The 15,000-nt window shown below is 36.4% G+C and overlaps 1 protein-coding gene and 1 long non-coding RNA gene across 2 annotated transcripts in view; both read left to right on the top strand.

Annotated features, from left to right (window-relative positions):
* The window catches only part of LOC125648770 (uncharacterized), a 54,674-nt gene that overhangs the window by 26,239 nt on the left and 13,435 nt on the right, over window positions 1-15,000 (top strand). The window contains exon 6 of the mRNA XM_048875769.2: window positions 11,649-11,826. Coding sequence (XP_048731726.1) covers window positions 11,649-11,826 — 178 coding nt within the window. The remainder of the gene's footprint in view (window positions 1-11,648; window positions 11,827-15,000) is intronic.
* LOC130052009 (uncharacterized) overlaps window positions 12,292-15,000 on the top strand; it is a 5,793-nt gene continuing 3,084 nt past the window's right edge. The window contains exon 1 of the long non-coding RNA XR_008800320.1: window positions 12,292-12,840. This is a non-coding gene — a long non-coding RNA (uncharacterized LOC130052009). The remainder of the gene's footprint in view (window positions 12,841-15,000) is intronic.

Raw genomic sequence — 15,000 nt, 5'->3', positions numbered from 1 at the left:
GTTTGTTTGGTTTTTTTTTATATTATTATTGTTTGATTTCTGATTGTTTAATATATAATACATGTATAAAGATGGAGAGAGAAAATACGATGATAAATTGCATTGTATAGGGGACGTTAGAAATTAAAATATTCTAGGTGCGAGTCAATGCTATCAAAACTCAGGTATACTGGGGCTTTTCTCGAGATCTGAAGACTGCCGGTCATCATTAGCCATGATTGTTATCAAAACATCTTTCTCGGGTAGCTGTAGACCATGGTCTCTGCAAACGTCAATCAACCTAAGCTCTATTGTTAAAAGTTTGATTGACCAGCGGCTTATCATTGATCGCGACACAGGTAAAATTTGGGGGCGTTAGCTTAAAGTTGGGTCTTTAAAACAGGTAGTGAGTTCCATCACCAAAAGCTCGGCATCAGGTGTGAATGTCACGGGTCCTCGGAGATGGCCTTGAAAACACAGGCATTTGGGGCATGCATCATGATCACCCCCCCCCCCTCCCAAATTATTATTAATTTTTTTTTCGACCAAAATATTTTTTTTTCTTCATATGTTTTGTAGATATGCATTTAGGATCACCCAAAAATGTTACTTTTCGTCTCTGTTACATATTTTGGTCGAAAAAAAATTAATAGTAATAATTGGGGGGGGGGGGGGTGATTATGATCCATGATGTCCCGTGTCACAGTAGGTGTGGCACGCTAAAGAACCGATTCTCTCACCAGAGGGCGCGCTACGCAAGCTTCACTTTTGTTGTGGAGCGTAGCGTAACGCCCTCTAGTGAGAGATTGTAAAAAAACCCTCTGTGCACTGATCAATGGCCGTAAGCGCCGAGCATATGCCTAAATTTGAAGCCCTTCACCGGTCTTGGTGACGTCTCCATATGAGTGAAAAATTCTCGAGCGAGACGTTAATTAAGCAAGATACAATCAATCTTAACAAAAACTCAAATAATTGAAAACATCTTTAAATATGTGAAGATACCATCAATCATTGATGTGCGCAGCAATTCAATTAAAGATCTATTGAATTCTTTACAGCATTATTCTGCTGAATTGATGCGTGACAAAATTGAATTTTTGCTCTTTTCAAATGAATTGACTGGAGTTGATGCGCGTTATGTAATTCAATTGAAGAGAGCAATAATTCAATTAATGCGCGCATCTATTCAATTAATGCGCGCAATGATTGAATTATTGCCCTTCAATTGAATTAATGATGTAAATTTAACTGATGCGCGCAATAATTAATTGATAGAGAGCAGTTATTTAATAAGATATATCTTCTATTCAACGTATCCACGGTTGAATTGATTATATCTTTAATTGAATCGTTCTCAATAAAAGAATTGATGCGCGCGCATCAATTCCATATACAAAATCGTTATAATCTTTAATTGAAGTAAAGAGATCATTAAATCATTTCTACGGAGCTCCAGATAAGATTTTGCGAGCATAATTTACCACATCGATGCGCGCATCAATTTAATATTAATTGGAACAAAATATGAGGCGTGCATCAATTCAGTTGAATGCACGTGTCAAATTATGGCCATTCAAAAAAGAATGGAATGTACCAACATTTTTAAATTTGAATTTTGAACCCCAGAGTTCTTACTCTAGAACAGGTCCTAAATAGTCATACACAGTGTCATATAACATACTAGCGTATCATATTTTGCATCTCCGGATACTTTCGTTATTTACAACCAATGAAAAATTTCCTTACTTTGATAGAACTCTATTGCGTCATATTACTCACAATGCAATTATCGAATATACATCACGAGATTATCGAACATGCATCACAAGATTATCGAATTTAGTTACGTTTTACAAGCCATACATGGGGATCATTGTATTTGAGAAACACTTGACTTGGATATGGACTGTACAGAAAACTTTTCATATTTGGGTCATTCTTTTAATTTTGAAATATGACCTCCTACTACATATACCTGAGTGAAATATGGATTGCAAAGAAACATCCTGTATATTTGGGGTCATTTTTCAATGTTGAAATATGACCCCACCACTTGTCCGAGATGCGCACTGTATAGTAAACATTTTGTACATTTAGGGTCATTTTTGACCCCACCAGAAATGATCTATTAAAGATATAACGTCTAAGGGTAATTTTTTAACAAGGGTCAAAATTTCACGCTTAGGAGGGTAGTTAATTAACGGTCTTGGTCAATTTTCAACGCCAAATTCACATAAACTCAAATAATTGAAGATATCATCAATTCATTTGATGCGCGCAACAATTTAATTATAGATCTCTTCAAATAATTAATGATATCTTCAATTCTGAATTATTGCGCGCATTAATTGAATTGATGATAGCATTAGTTTTTCAGCTGAATTGAAGCGCGCTTTAATTGAATTAATGATCTCTTCAAATGAATTAATGATATAAACAATTGAATTGATGCGCGCTACAATTCAATTGAAGAGAGCAATAATTGATATAATGCGCGCATTAAATCAATTGATGAGAGCAATAATTGAATTGATGCGCGCATTAATTCATTTGATGAGAGCAATAATGGATTTAATGTGCGCATTAATTCTGTTATTGCTCTCTTCAATTGAATTAATGATATCTTTAATTCATTTGAAGAGAGCAATAATTCTTTTAGAGAGAGCAACTATATAATTAAAGATATCTTCAATTCAACATATCCACAATTGAATTAATGATCTCTTTAATTGAATTGTTGCTCTCTTTAAAAGAATTGATGCCCGCATTAATTCCTTATACAAAAGCATTGTAAATAATTAAAGATATCTTCAATTGAATTAAAGAGATCATCAAATTATTTATACCGAGCTCTAAATTAATTATTGCGAGCAATATTTCCACGAAATTGATGCTCTCATCAATTGAATTGAAGAGAGCAATAATTGAATTAATGCGCGCATCAAATCTATTATTGCTCTCATTAATTCAATTGATGCTCTCATCAATTGAATTGAAGAGAGCAATAATTGAATTAATGCGCGCATTAATTTCATTAATTCAATTGATGAGAACAATAATTGAATTGAAGCGCGCATTAATTCATTTGATGAGAGCAATAATTGATTTAATGCGCGCATTAGTTCAATTAAAGAGAGCAATAATTGAATTGATGATATCTTCAAATAATTGAAGATATCTTCAATTATTTGAGTTTATGTTAATTTGGCGCTCCATAAAAATGTATAGCCCTTCACCGGCAATGGAGATGTTTCTATATTCATGAGTGAAAATTTTTCAAGAGGGACTTTAAACAATAAATCCATCAATCTGCTTAGATATATCATGTACATCCATTGCTTGTCATTGCAACTATGAAGACACATTTAGTTTCAATCTAGTTTAATCCGATTTTTGAATAATTGGTCTATCCGCGTTTGAATATAAACATAACACGAACCGCGCGATCTATTTCGTGACATTGTTTATATTCCTTCATTTGTACGAGTGTGGGATAGGAAAAATTGACTGAGGGGACAAGATTCGCAACCTAGGACGATGCGCAACCTATAGGACGAAGCTGTGCCAAGACCTAGACAGCTAATCTTCTTCCAGAGGTGGAATTTCCCTATCACACACGAATAAATAATAAAGGATAATTTTTCTCACATTTTACCCACAGTTTAGTGCATTATTATATATACTACTCAAAATTTGATAAGGATCACCAGGTTATATGTGTGTAATTTACCACTAACATAACAAAAGACATAAATTTGACTCAGAAACGTGTTTACTCAGGTTATGAATGAAAATTCATGAACGGCATGAACTTTTATCAATACGGAATGCTTGAAATCTGATGACAACACCAAAAGGCATTTCATTACAAAACGTTAACAGCAAACCAGAGAAAGAATTACACAGTTTTAGGGGATAGTCCATCATTACACTTAGTCGATGAAGTGTCAATACCGGGTATGGCCTCCCCTTGCATCAATGACGGCTTGACAACGTCGAGCCATGCTGTCAATAAGCACCCGGATGTTTCCAATGGGAAGGTTGTTCCACTCTTCCACGGGGGCGTTTCCGAGCTCTGCCAAAGTCGTGGGTTGTGCTCTACGGCGTGAAAGGGCAACCTGCAGCATGTTCCATGCATGCTCAATCGGGTTCAAGTCCGGCGAGCGCGCTGGCCAGTCCATACGGACAATTGTCTCCTGCTGAAGGTACTGCTCCACCACCCTGGCGCGATGAGGACGGGCGTTATCATCCATCAGGATGAACTCGGGGCCAACAGCATCAGTGTAGGGTCTGACGTAAACATCGAGGATCTCATCCCGGTACCGCACCCCCGTCATTGTTCCTCTCTCCAGGACATGAAGATCTGTTCTTCCATCCCTGCTGATTCCACCCCAGACCATGATGGAACCACCACCATAACGGTCATGTTCACTGATGTGGAAACGTTCACGTTGTCGTCGCCACACTCGGTGCCTCCTGTCTGTAAAGTCCAAACAATACCTGGACTCATCGGTGAACAGAACTTGAACCCAATCGTTCTGTGTCCAAGTGACATGATCTTCAGCCCAGTCCAATCGCTCCCGTCGGTGTCGAACAGTCAGAGGGACTCGAACACATGCCCTTCTCGAGTTGAGACCTGCATTGTGAAGCCGATTCCGTATCGTCTGAGTGGACACATTCACCCCCGAGGCATTCAGGAGGTCGTTACGTAGGCTGGTTGCTGTCCAGAAGGGATGGCGTCGTGCCTGAAGAGCCACAAAATGGTCTTGGCGTTGGGTTGTCGACCTCTGACGACCACCCCCATGTCGGTGTGCTGCTGTGCCAAAAGTTTGCTGTCGGTTCCAGGCCCTGTTTACAACGCTCTGGCTGACGTTTAGTGCATTTGCAACGTCACGTTGTGAATAGCCAGCGTCAAGCATTCCAATACATCTGCCCAGTTGTTCTGTCGTCAGGCGACGCCTTACACGTTGAGGGGGCATTGTGTTGATAAACGTAGTGTAAACACTCAAGTGAGTTTGAAATTTTAGAAAGAATCAGACACCGATGCTTGAGTGAAAATCGTGCAATGGTAGCAAAAGCATAAACTGTGATGAGAAACGCATTTCCCATGGCATGAAATGCACGTGCAAGTTTGTTGAAGACGTTTTTGATTTCACTTGGACACAATATTGCCAGTTATGCAGTTATTAATTTTTTAAACAGAAAAATATCTAATGATCCTTATCAAATTTTGAGTAGTATATATCTAAGACTTCTCAAGAACCACTGGGCCAGCAGAGTAGAAATGTACATGAAAGCTTCCTGACATAGTGCAGATTCAAGTTTGTTAAAATCATGGCCCCTGGGGTGGGGGGGTGGGGTGTTAGGATGGGGCTACAATAGGAGATCAAAGTTTTCCATGCTAATATATAGAGAAAATCTTTTTAAAAATTCTTCTCAAGAACCATCGGGCCAAAGAAGTTTACATTTACATAAAAGCTTCCTGACATAGTGCAGATTCAAGTTTGTAAAATTCACCCAATCACCCACGGGGGTAGGTTGGGGCCACAATAGGGATCAAATTTTTACATGGGAATAGATTGATATGGCCAAAGGTGACTAAGATGAGCGATGTGGCCCATGAAACTCTTGTTTCTTATATGTTTGTATTAAGGTCAATCAAGTAAAAATGTTTTTCATCTTTAACACTAGTCTTACAATGATAGCAAAATCTGTTTTCTCTAGGAATGACAGGATTGCAATTATATCGACACTAAGCGCACGGTACTGGTGTCACTTTACGTTGCGCTTATAACGTCATAAATTGTGGCAAAATAATCACGAAAGCAACGTCACATTTTAAACAAATTCATTATCTCCAAGCACATGCATGATTTATCGTTTAAAAATTCAAAATAAATCTTTTTACTTGTATAGTGTACATTCACAAAAATACTCAAAAGTATACGTACTGTATTTATTTCACCGTGCCTACAACAACAAGCATGTCATATGAAATAAGGGTACCCGTTTCGATAGGTTTCGTTTCGCTTCAGTAGATTTAGTTTCATTTCGATTTCATTTCGCATTTTTACAGGTAACCATCCCATGAAACAAGGCTTGCAATTCTTATGAATGACCTCTGAGAAATTTGAACACAGTAAAAATAAATCAGTTTCGGTTTTTTCTAGGATATATACCGCATGGCTAGTTGTATGTTTTAATGAATTTCTATATTTTCTTTGTGTTTCTTTTTCTCACATTTAGCCCGTTTTGCTCTGTACTTTCTCACCCCCTCTGATGTTTGTTTATATTCAGTCTGATTGATAGTTTTGGTTTTATTCTACAACGCTAGCCTTAGTTCTCGGCGTTTTTGGAGTTTCATATATCTATAGTATTCAAGCCTTTCCCTTTGTGATATTTTCTTTTTCTCATCCACTTTCTGAAATCCATAATGAAATAACAAAAGTCTTTTTAAAATTATTATAGATTTAATCTTTTACAATCGATTTTTTGTTGGGAAGGGAGGGGGTCGTCATGCAAGTGAAAAATGATTTAATCATAAATTCAAACCTTTCCGTATTTTTGGGAAAAAAATCTACGAGATTAATTTCGTACAGTGTACATATATGAGCTTATTTACTAAATCAAAACTTATTACCAGCCTGGAGGCCGGTTAGGGACGGGATCAAAAGATTGATGTGGGATAAAAATCTAAACTCAAATACTTATGCGGAAGGGTGTGTGTGTGTGTGTGTGTGTGTTTAAAAATGTCATCCGACATCGATCACGCTCTAGTGGGAAAAAAAAAAAAAACAACCAGCGCATACAGGCATAGAAAGTATATGTAATTTTGCGTTTTATAAATTAATAAAATAACAATAATAATAACCACGGTGAGTTGAAGTGAGAGTAAAAACCTCCAAATAATATCACATTTTAACGTTTTAATGTTCACTTTCATTTGTGAATAAAAAGGAGAAAAGGTATACAAAGTGTTATTTATACTCGTATGTTTTACTTGTGAATTGATTAGTTTCAATATATATCATATTTAGTTTTGAGGGGGGTGGTCTCGTGAAAACAATGTGAATTTAGATTTTTTTTGGTCAGACGTTGAACTTTTGATCTCGTCCCTTATATTATATGAAAGTTTGAATGGTAGTGTATATGGCGTTTAAAACGGTGCATTTATACACATTTTGATTTATATGCTATTTATATTCAATAATCTTGTTATTCATATGCGAAAATATTTATTTGTATTCGATAAGCTTGATATCTGTATGCGAAATTTTTTATTTATATGCGAGAACTCTTAATATTCATGTGCGAAAAAATGTATTTTACTCTACTATATATAGAAAGAGAGGCTTCCTCTACTCTTCTGGATTACCAACACATGTGGGCGAAATATTCCAGGGGCAATCGCTCACACCCGCCAGAAATCACCTGGGTCATGAATATAGCAGTGAGGTTGTTCAACACGTCACTGATACTCTAACAAGATTTTGACATTCAATTCATTTAATTTGTGACATATGTATATATCTTTCTTTCATTGGAAAGGGGGGGGGGGTTACATAAGATCTAACACGCTATATATATCCACCGTTCTGGTGCCTGTGCTCACATGACTCTTTAATAGAGTAAGGAATCAATGGCGCATGTACTTCCTGACCGACCCACATTAGTATCGGTAACCATTAGTATCATAGGCACTTGCATAAATGATCACTAATTCTGCGCCAAAACAGGCTCTCCTCCCACCTGGTACTAAAGTAGGGGGCAGGTATTTAATGTGTACCCTCCAGATGACCACTTAAGTAGGTCAAGGGTAAGTGGATATTCATAGAAAATAGTAATTTCTTGAATAAGTTGGTAAAGTTTATATCGTGGGGCTCTCAGCTAGTTCATAGCTGTGCCACATCCACCTCCTACTAAGGGAGGGGATGCTACAGGCTGGTGCATGTTGGAAACTGTAGGAGGACCCACAGTTTGCTCTGTATTTGCTCTTTAAACCAGGTAGCACGCAGGAGACAGGTCAGATGCGCAGAGATCTCTTCCCCCTTAGAACGTGATCACCCGTTCAGGTCCAGGCACCTATGTCCACATAGGGCCCCCTGTGTTGCCCCTACGTTGGTCGTCAAACTGGCCGCCTCCCCAGTTCCCCACAAATATTTGCATGCGACCCTTTCCGCCATACAGTGTATATGTAAATTTACATCCTGTTTCAGATTACGATTAATAAATACTCTTTGTATCACTCTTGTTAATCCAGGTAGCTAAGCAGCCTATGAGGGATTACAGGGCAGCCACTCAAGCTTCGGCATAGCTACTGGGTTTATTCAGTATATTAGGGCAAGGTCAACTATTCAATTCAGGCAGTAGGTCAAATGTCTCAGGGCTGGTAGTGCTGTATATTTATTAAAGTTTAATTTCAGCAGATTAGCTCCTCTAGTTAAATTTAGATACCCGTGGTCAGGTCATGGTCAATGAAGTCAATTCTTTTATTAATTTTTGAAATTATGCATGTGTATAATCAATATGACTAAATCCATGCGTATCCATCTAGCACGTGTACATCAACATTATCAAATACGAATCAAATATTATATCGAATATAAATAACAAGGTTACCAAATGTAAATAAATAGCAAGATTATCGAATATAAATCAAAATTTTCGCATTTAAAACATTTTTGTTACGCAATCCTTTGTCTTTTTAAGCTTTTATATAGAAGAAAGTCCACTTGTAGTGAAAAGGTTACCTGTAGGTGTCCAATGAGTTGATAATTGCTGTCCATCATTTTTAAGAATGGACAGATACTGTCCGTTCTTAAAAATAATGGACAGTAATTGTCAACTTATTGGACAGTGCCAGGTAAACCCAATAACTTATTAGACATCTACAAGTAGGCTGAAAATAAGAGAAAGACAATACATTTGTCAAAGAGATACAAATTTAATTTTAAATTCCCTACAAATAAGAATCAACACAGATATCGAAAAAATCACTGAAACACTTAAAAACGATATTTCCCTTTAGTAGAATTCTCTCCTTCAACTCGAAAGATTCACAATTTTTAAATTCCATTGGTCATTACTATATCGCATCAAAACTTAAAAAAGACATATTTCCATACTGCATTTGAATTTCACTGGATTCAGAGGCACATTCCGAAACTTCTTCACAACGCTTTTTTATGTTTTCTTTATTAGCATATCCCAATTCTGAATTATTATTTTCGCTTTCATGAATAATTTCATTTCACGAGATAGGTGTATTGGGTTCTTTTGGCTGCTGTTAGTTATTTCCTCATCCAAATATTCGAAAACACAGTGCTTTTCAGATCAAAATTTGGATCCACAACTGTCTCACCCTCCATGTCCAGAATGTTTGCAGTACTTTCACTAAAATGCTTAAATTTTGACTGTACAATGAAAATGCTCTCCCCATCAGAGGAAGACATATTGATATGGCTCAGTACTATAGAAAGTGTGAATATAAAACCTGCAGTAGAAGACTACTTACCTGACACTGTCCAAAAAGTGAACAAAAGAAACAGAATTCTACACAAGACTGGTTATATTGTCAGACTATTCAAAATAGCTTTAGCCATAATTATCATTGTCAATGGGTTTACCTGAGACTGTCCATTCTTAGAACAAAAGATGTAATGTTTTAAGTAGGATATAAGCCTCAAACTGTCCATTCTGTGAGAGAAAGAATTGATCTCGGCCCCATGGGCCTCGATCAGTTCTTTCTCTCACAGAATGGACAGTTTGAGGCTTATATCCTTTACATAAATATTAAGATTATCGAATATGATTAAAATTTTCGCATATGAATAACAAGATTATCGAATATGATTAAAGAATTTCATATAGAAATCAAGATTTGTATAATATTGCAATGTTTTACACACCGTAAGTGTATCTGTTCAATGCTGAATTTTTATATGCATAAATACAGTAGTACATGCAACAAAATGTAGTCTGTATAATTGTCATTTGATAAAGCCAATTAATTAAAGTACATGTACCAGGGTAAAACATATCTATGAGATACACATGCTATAGCTTAAATACCTTGTATACTGATTTTAAAAATCATTTTAATTTAGATCATTTAAAAAAAATAATAGCAACATTTACGTTTAGCTAGAGGTAGGTGGTGTACATTGACGTCGCGTCATTGCGCGACAAAATCACATGGGACATTTATTTGGACATTAAGTATCTTTTCGTTTTCCTAAAATGGACGCGGGATAAAATGAAATGTTGTATATTCTACATAGTAAATTTTATGTACTTTCTGTAAGTTATAATCATTAAAATATTCGCGTTGGAATAATGCTTAGAAATAAGACATAAAATGGTAGAATTGTTTAAAAAGCGCGCTTTTGTAGAATAAGGACATTTCACTGGACACCAATAAAATCAATCTACTTCTTGGATATACCCAGAATTATATAATACTGGCATACACTGTGCTCTATGCACGATATATGTACATGTACATTATAAATGTAACAAGGATAGTCAACTCCCCCCTGTATTAGGCATGCTACTGGTCATGATGATTTGCATTTGCAGTCTATCTAGAAACACGGGACACCACTGTCTTTGCCATTTTCAAGGTCGCTATATCAATTCTATGAACTCAATGTTTAAAGTACATGTAATTGGTTTATGGATTTTAGATAAGGACGTCACAATCATACACCAATTTTTACGTTATTTGGGACAAAATCAATCATTTTTTAAAATCTGTGGATAAAGCGTATGAGTATTTTATGTAACGCGGAACATAAAAAAAAAATGACGACATCTGCGTGTATATAACTCCGTTATTGCTCATGAAATGCGTGTAAATTATATTTTATATAAGCTATTGTCATTATTTATATATTTTCCTTGCCATCTGTGTAAACACAGCGGAAGCATTTTTTTTATGCACGTATGAAAGTAACACCAGTACCGTGCGCGACGTCCTACCTATTTCTCTCATAACTGGTGAGCACTATTCTTGGTTTTGTAAGATAAAAACGCAGGTTCCTGTGAGTGGAAGACACAAATATGACTGCATTTCTAGTTTTTTGTCCTCATAGTTAAATAAATGTACTATAAAATGAGAGTTTTCCACATTGAGTGTTATTGATATGTTCTAATTCTTAAAAAGTTTTATTTACAAAAAGTTACCAACAACTCTCTCTCTCTCTCTCTTACGGAAGGCGATAGGTGCCAGGGTATAGAATTAATATTTATTTAACTGGCGGCCGCCGCTTAATTTATCTGTCGGCCGCCAGTTAATTTATATGGCGGCCGCTAGTTAAATTATATGGCGGCCGCCAGATAATAAGTGGCGGCTGCCAGTTAAATTATGTGGCGGCCGCCAGTTAATAAATATTAATTCTATACCCTGGCACCTATCAGCTTCCGTACTCTCTCTCTCTCTCTCTCTCTCTCTCTCTCTCTCTCTCTCTCTCTCTCTCTCTCTCATCGTGACACAAGCTTAAAATCAGAACCTAAGATACGCTGACAATAGCTACGCAGAGTATACGGGGCGGATCTAAGAAGATTGATTGTGACGATACGAATTATTTTCTGTTCGACTTGTCCTTACATGTATTTTGTCACATGGGGAAGAATCATAAAATCATGTGACGATGTCATATGATACAAAGACATGGATGCAATCAACACGGTTAAGTTAACTGTTAGCGTGGTTGCGCTTTTGTTTTGTGTAGTGGGGACAATTTCCACCCAGCGGAGTGAGACGGACTGGTATTCTCTGGAAGAATCAAAAATCTACAATCACAAACCATGTTTCAAAAAGATGTACCCAGAGGAGATTCGCGTTGGGTAAGAATTCTGCATCTGAGAATTTGAAGTCGGTTGCTACTGCATTGAAGTGCATTCACTTTCAGTTTCATTTTTGCCTTGCTATTTTACATTCGGCCAAGTGGCTTTGCGGATAGGTTTTATTTTTACAATTTGTTTATTAAAAAGTTGTGACGACTTAGTAGTTCGTTAATACTACTGAATATATGCCATCTGGGTTAACGCTACATAGGTTTTAATAGGTCCAGTCCAAAGACTATTTCTACCTAAGTAGCTACTTATAGCTACCTAGGTATTTAAACCTACTCCAGTCCAGGTAGCTATTTTTACCAACCTTTTCCTTTACTTGCATTTCGTGGCCAAATGCAGGAACGATGCAATATGGTGTGTATCAAATTTCTTGATTCACTTACACTGACAATGAAACTACACAAATATTGGACAAAAAATGATTGCTTTCTAACCTTTCAAATTTGCATCAATAACTGCACCTAATCCAAGATTCCCCCGGCTCTTACCCCCGCTTTTATATTGTGACATGTGCGGGGTAGAGTCAGAGTGGACTCCATATTGAAAAGTGGGAATTCAGCGACACCAGCTGGTGTCATGTACTGCTTTACCTACCTCTTGCAACTTTATTTCGCGGATCTATCTTCCAAGACGTGAAGATTCAGTTATTGGAAGATTATTTTACAGGTAGATCTTGATTAATACGATGATATCGCTGTTTAAATGGCCCTAACACCGACAAATGAAGCATCACTTGAATTAGGTTGTTGCCTCGATTGCCATTCAATTTCTTTGCGCCTGACATCAGCACATAAACACACAAAATTCCATTGTTTAAATGGCAATAACATTGTTTTAATCATGATCTATTTGTAGAATAATCTTCCAATACGTTTTGGAAGAAAGATCCGCGAAATGAAGTTGTAAGATGTAGGTAAAGCAATGACACCAGCTGCTGTCGCTGAATTCCCACTTTTCAATATGGAGTCCGCTCTGACTCTCCCCTGCACATGTCACAAAAAACAGGTAAAAGTAGCTACACTGTACTTTAAGTAGGTTTAAATACCAAGGTAGCTATTGATAGCTACGTAGGTAGAAATAGTCTTTGGACTGGACCTGTTTTTGTTTACATACAGATTACTGAGAATGAGAGGTGCTAAACACTAGAAACTATTTATTGTGTTCAGAGTTAACTTGTAACTATTTATTGTGTTCAGAGTTAACTTGTAACTATTTATTGTGTTCAGAGTTAACTTGTAACTATTTATTGTGTTCAGAGTTAACTTGTAACTATTTATTGTGTTCAGAGTTAACTTGTAACTATTTATTGTGTTCAGAGTTAACTTGTAACTATTTATTGTGTTCAGAGTTAACTTGTAAATTGAGAAAAACCTGCTTTAAACGAAACTTTTACTAGTATTTTTAACCTCTGTAAACAAAAACATGACATGAGCCTTGTTTACATAACAAAAAATGTTAAGCTCTGTATTTCTCTTGTACCTTGACAACTGACATTCACAATTTTTGTTGACTATTAGAAATAACTTAGTTAAGCAGTTTAAACATCAACAAGAGTACCGCAAACGGTACATAGTACGCCCGTGAAATGCTTACATAGGGTGTTTTTCTTGTGCTATAATTTGTATAACTTTGCTTCAGGTAGTATCAGCCATCATGAGGCTGTGACAAACTTTCATATGAACAAAGGGTTTTAGCTTAAAAATTGAGATTTCCTCAAAATGGACCAAGTTCATCAACCTGCAATTTTTTCAAAAATGGAAGAAAATCAAAACCCTTCACCAGATGCACATCTTCAATACCTATACAAACACTCCACAAAATAAGAAGGTCCTCACTTGAAAACTGTGGGAGGAGTTGGGCAGACAAATTATGTACCCTTCATAGAATATTAATTTCTAAATAGACTAAGTTCAACAACCTGTAATTTTCTCAAAAATTGTAGAAAATCAAAATCCATCCCACATGGACATCTTCAATACCCATACAAACACTCCACAAAATAAGAAGGCTCTCACTTGAAAACTGTGGGAGGAGTAGGGCGGACAAATTATGTACCCTCCATATAATAATTATTTCCAAATAAAGGGGCAAAACTCCTGGAAAAAAGGTCGAAATGGATCAAAATTGCAGTATGATCCAGAGTGACCCACAAAGAAGCTACACAGCAAGTTTCAGCATGATATGTGAAAGGGAAATGAAATTATAAAGAGAAAACCCCGAACAGATGGATGGACGTACAGACATTGCTGTACCATAATACGCCTGTCTTTAGACGGGCGTATAAAAATGAAATTTGGAAATTTTCAGCTCAACTTGTGTCAATGTCCCTTTAAGGTCAATGTGTACAAGGTCTACATCATAAATTATACGGAAATATGTCATTTGATTAATGATCTATAGTAAAAATAAAATAATGGGTAATCCAGATGTGTTTTAAGCACGGATATTGATAAGCCTCTCACGTGAGGAAGTGGTTATATAGAACTGTGTCTGGAACAGACCCTCACCAAAGTAAACCAGATTCATAGGACATTATCACTTTAACGATAGAATATTCTATCTGGTGAGGAAGATGAAACATAATTGCTTAAGTTCATTATTTTGACTTTTATTAAGTTATATTAGCTATCAACGGGGAGTTTCTTATATCTACAAAGTCTAGTATGTGATTGTTACAAATACATTTAGATTTCTTGACTTTCCCCAAGACTGAAAATTTGTTAAAGTTATGAGCCAGTTACAGAGCTGGCTACACTCAAAAGTTGCCAGCCCTGTTCAAATCTGTCAGTCCTGATTTTCTGTTTTGTGATGATTATATATAATTATTTTATTACATATATGAATTAACTAATAAAGCATATTTGTGGCATTTGTTTTACTATGCTGCCTGTTAAAATTAGCCTGACTGACGGGCTACCCAGAGTTGTCAAATTTGTTTAATCACTGTCAGATATTTAGTCTGACATAGTTAAAGGTTCCGTCAGACCAGACAAAGTTTTGTCAGACTAGATACATGTACATTATATTGTACAGAGAAAAAAAAATTACTGCACCAAATGCTTTTTATTGTTTTAAAAAGTAATCAATCTCCCACTCATATCCAGCCTAATGTGGCCAGTTTTCCAACCATCTTGAAACTCGTGAACACCATGAGTGCCCTTGAAA

The sequence above is a fragment of the Ostrea edulis genome, chromosome 1, assembly GCF_947568905.1.
Source record: "Ostrea edulis chromosome 1, xbOstEdul1.1, whole genome shotgun sequence".
NCBI lineage: Eukaryota > Metazoa > Mollusca > Bivalvia > Ostreida > Ostreidae > Ostrea > Ostrea edulis.
Note: the sequence above shows the minus strand (reverse complement) of the source record. Positions and strands in the feature narration are given on the sequence as shown.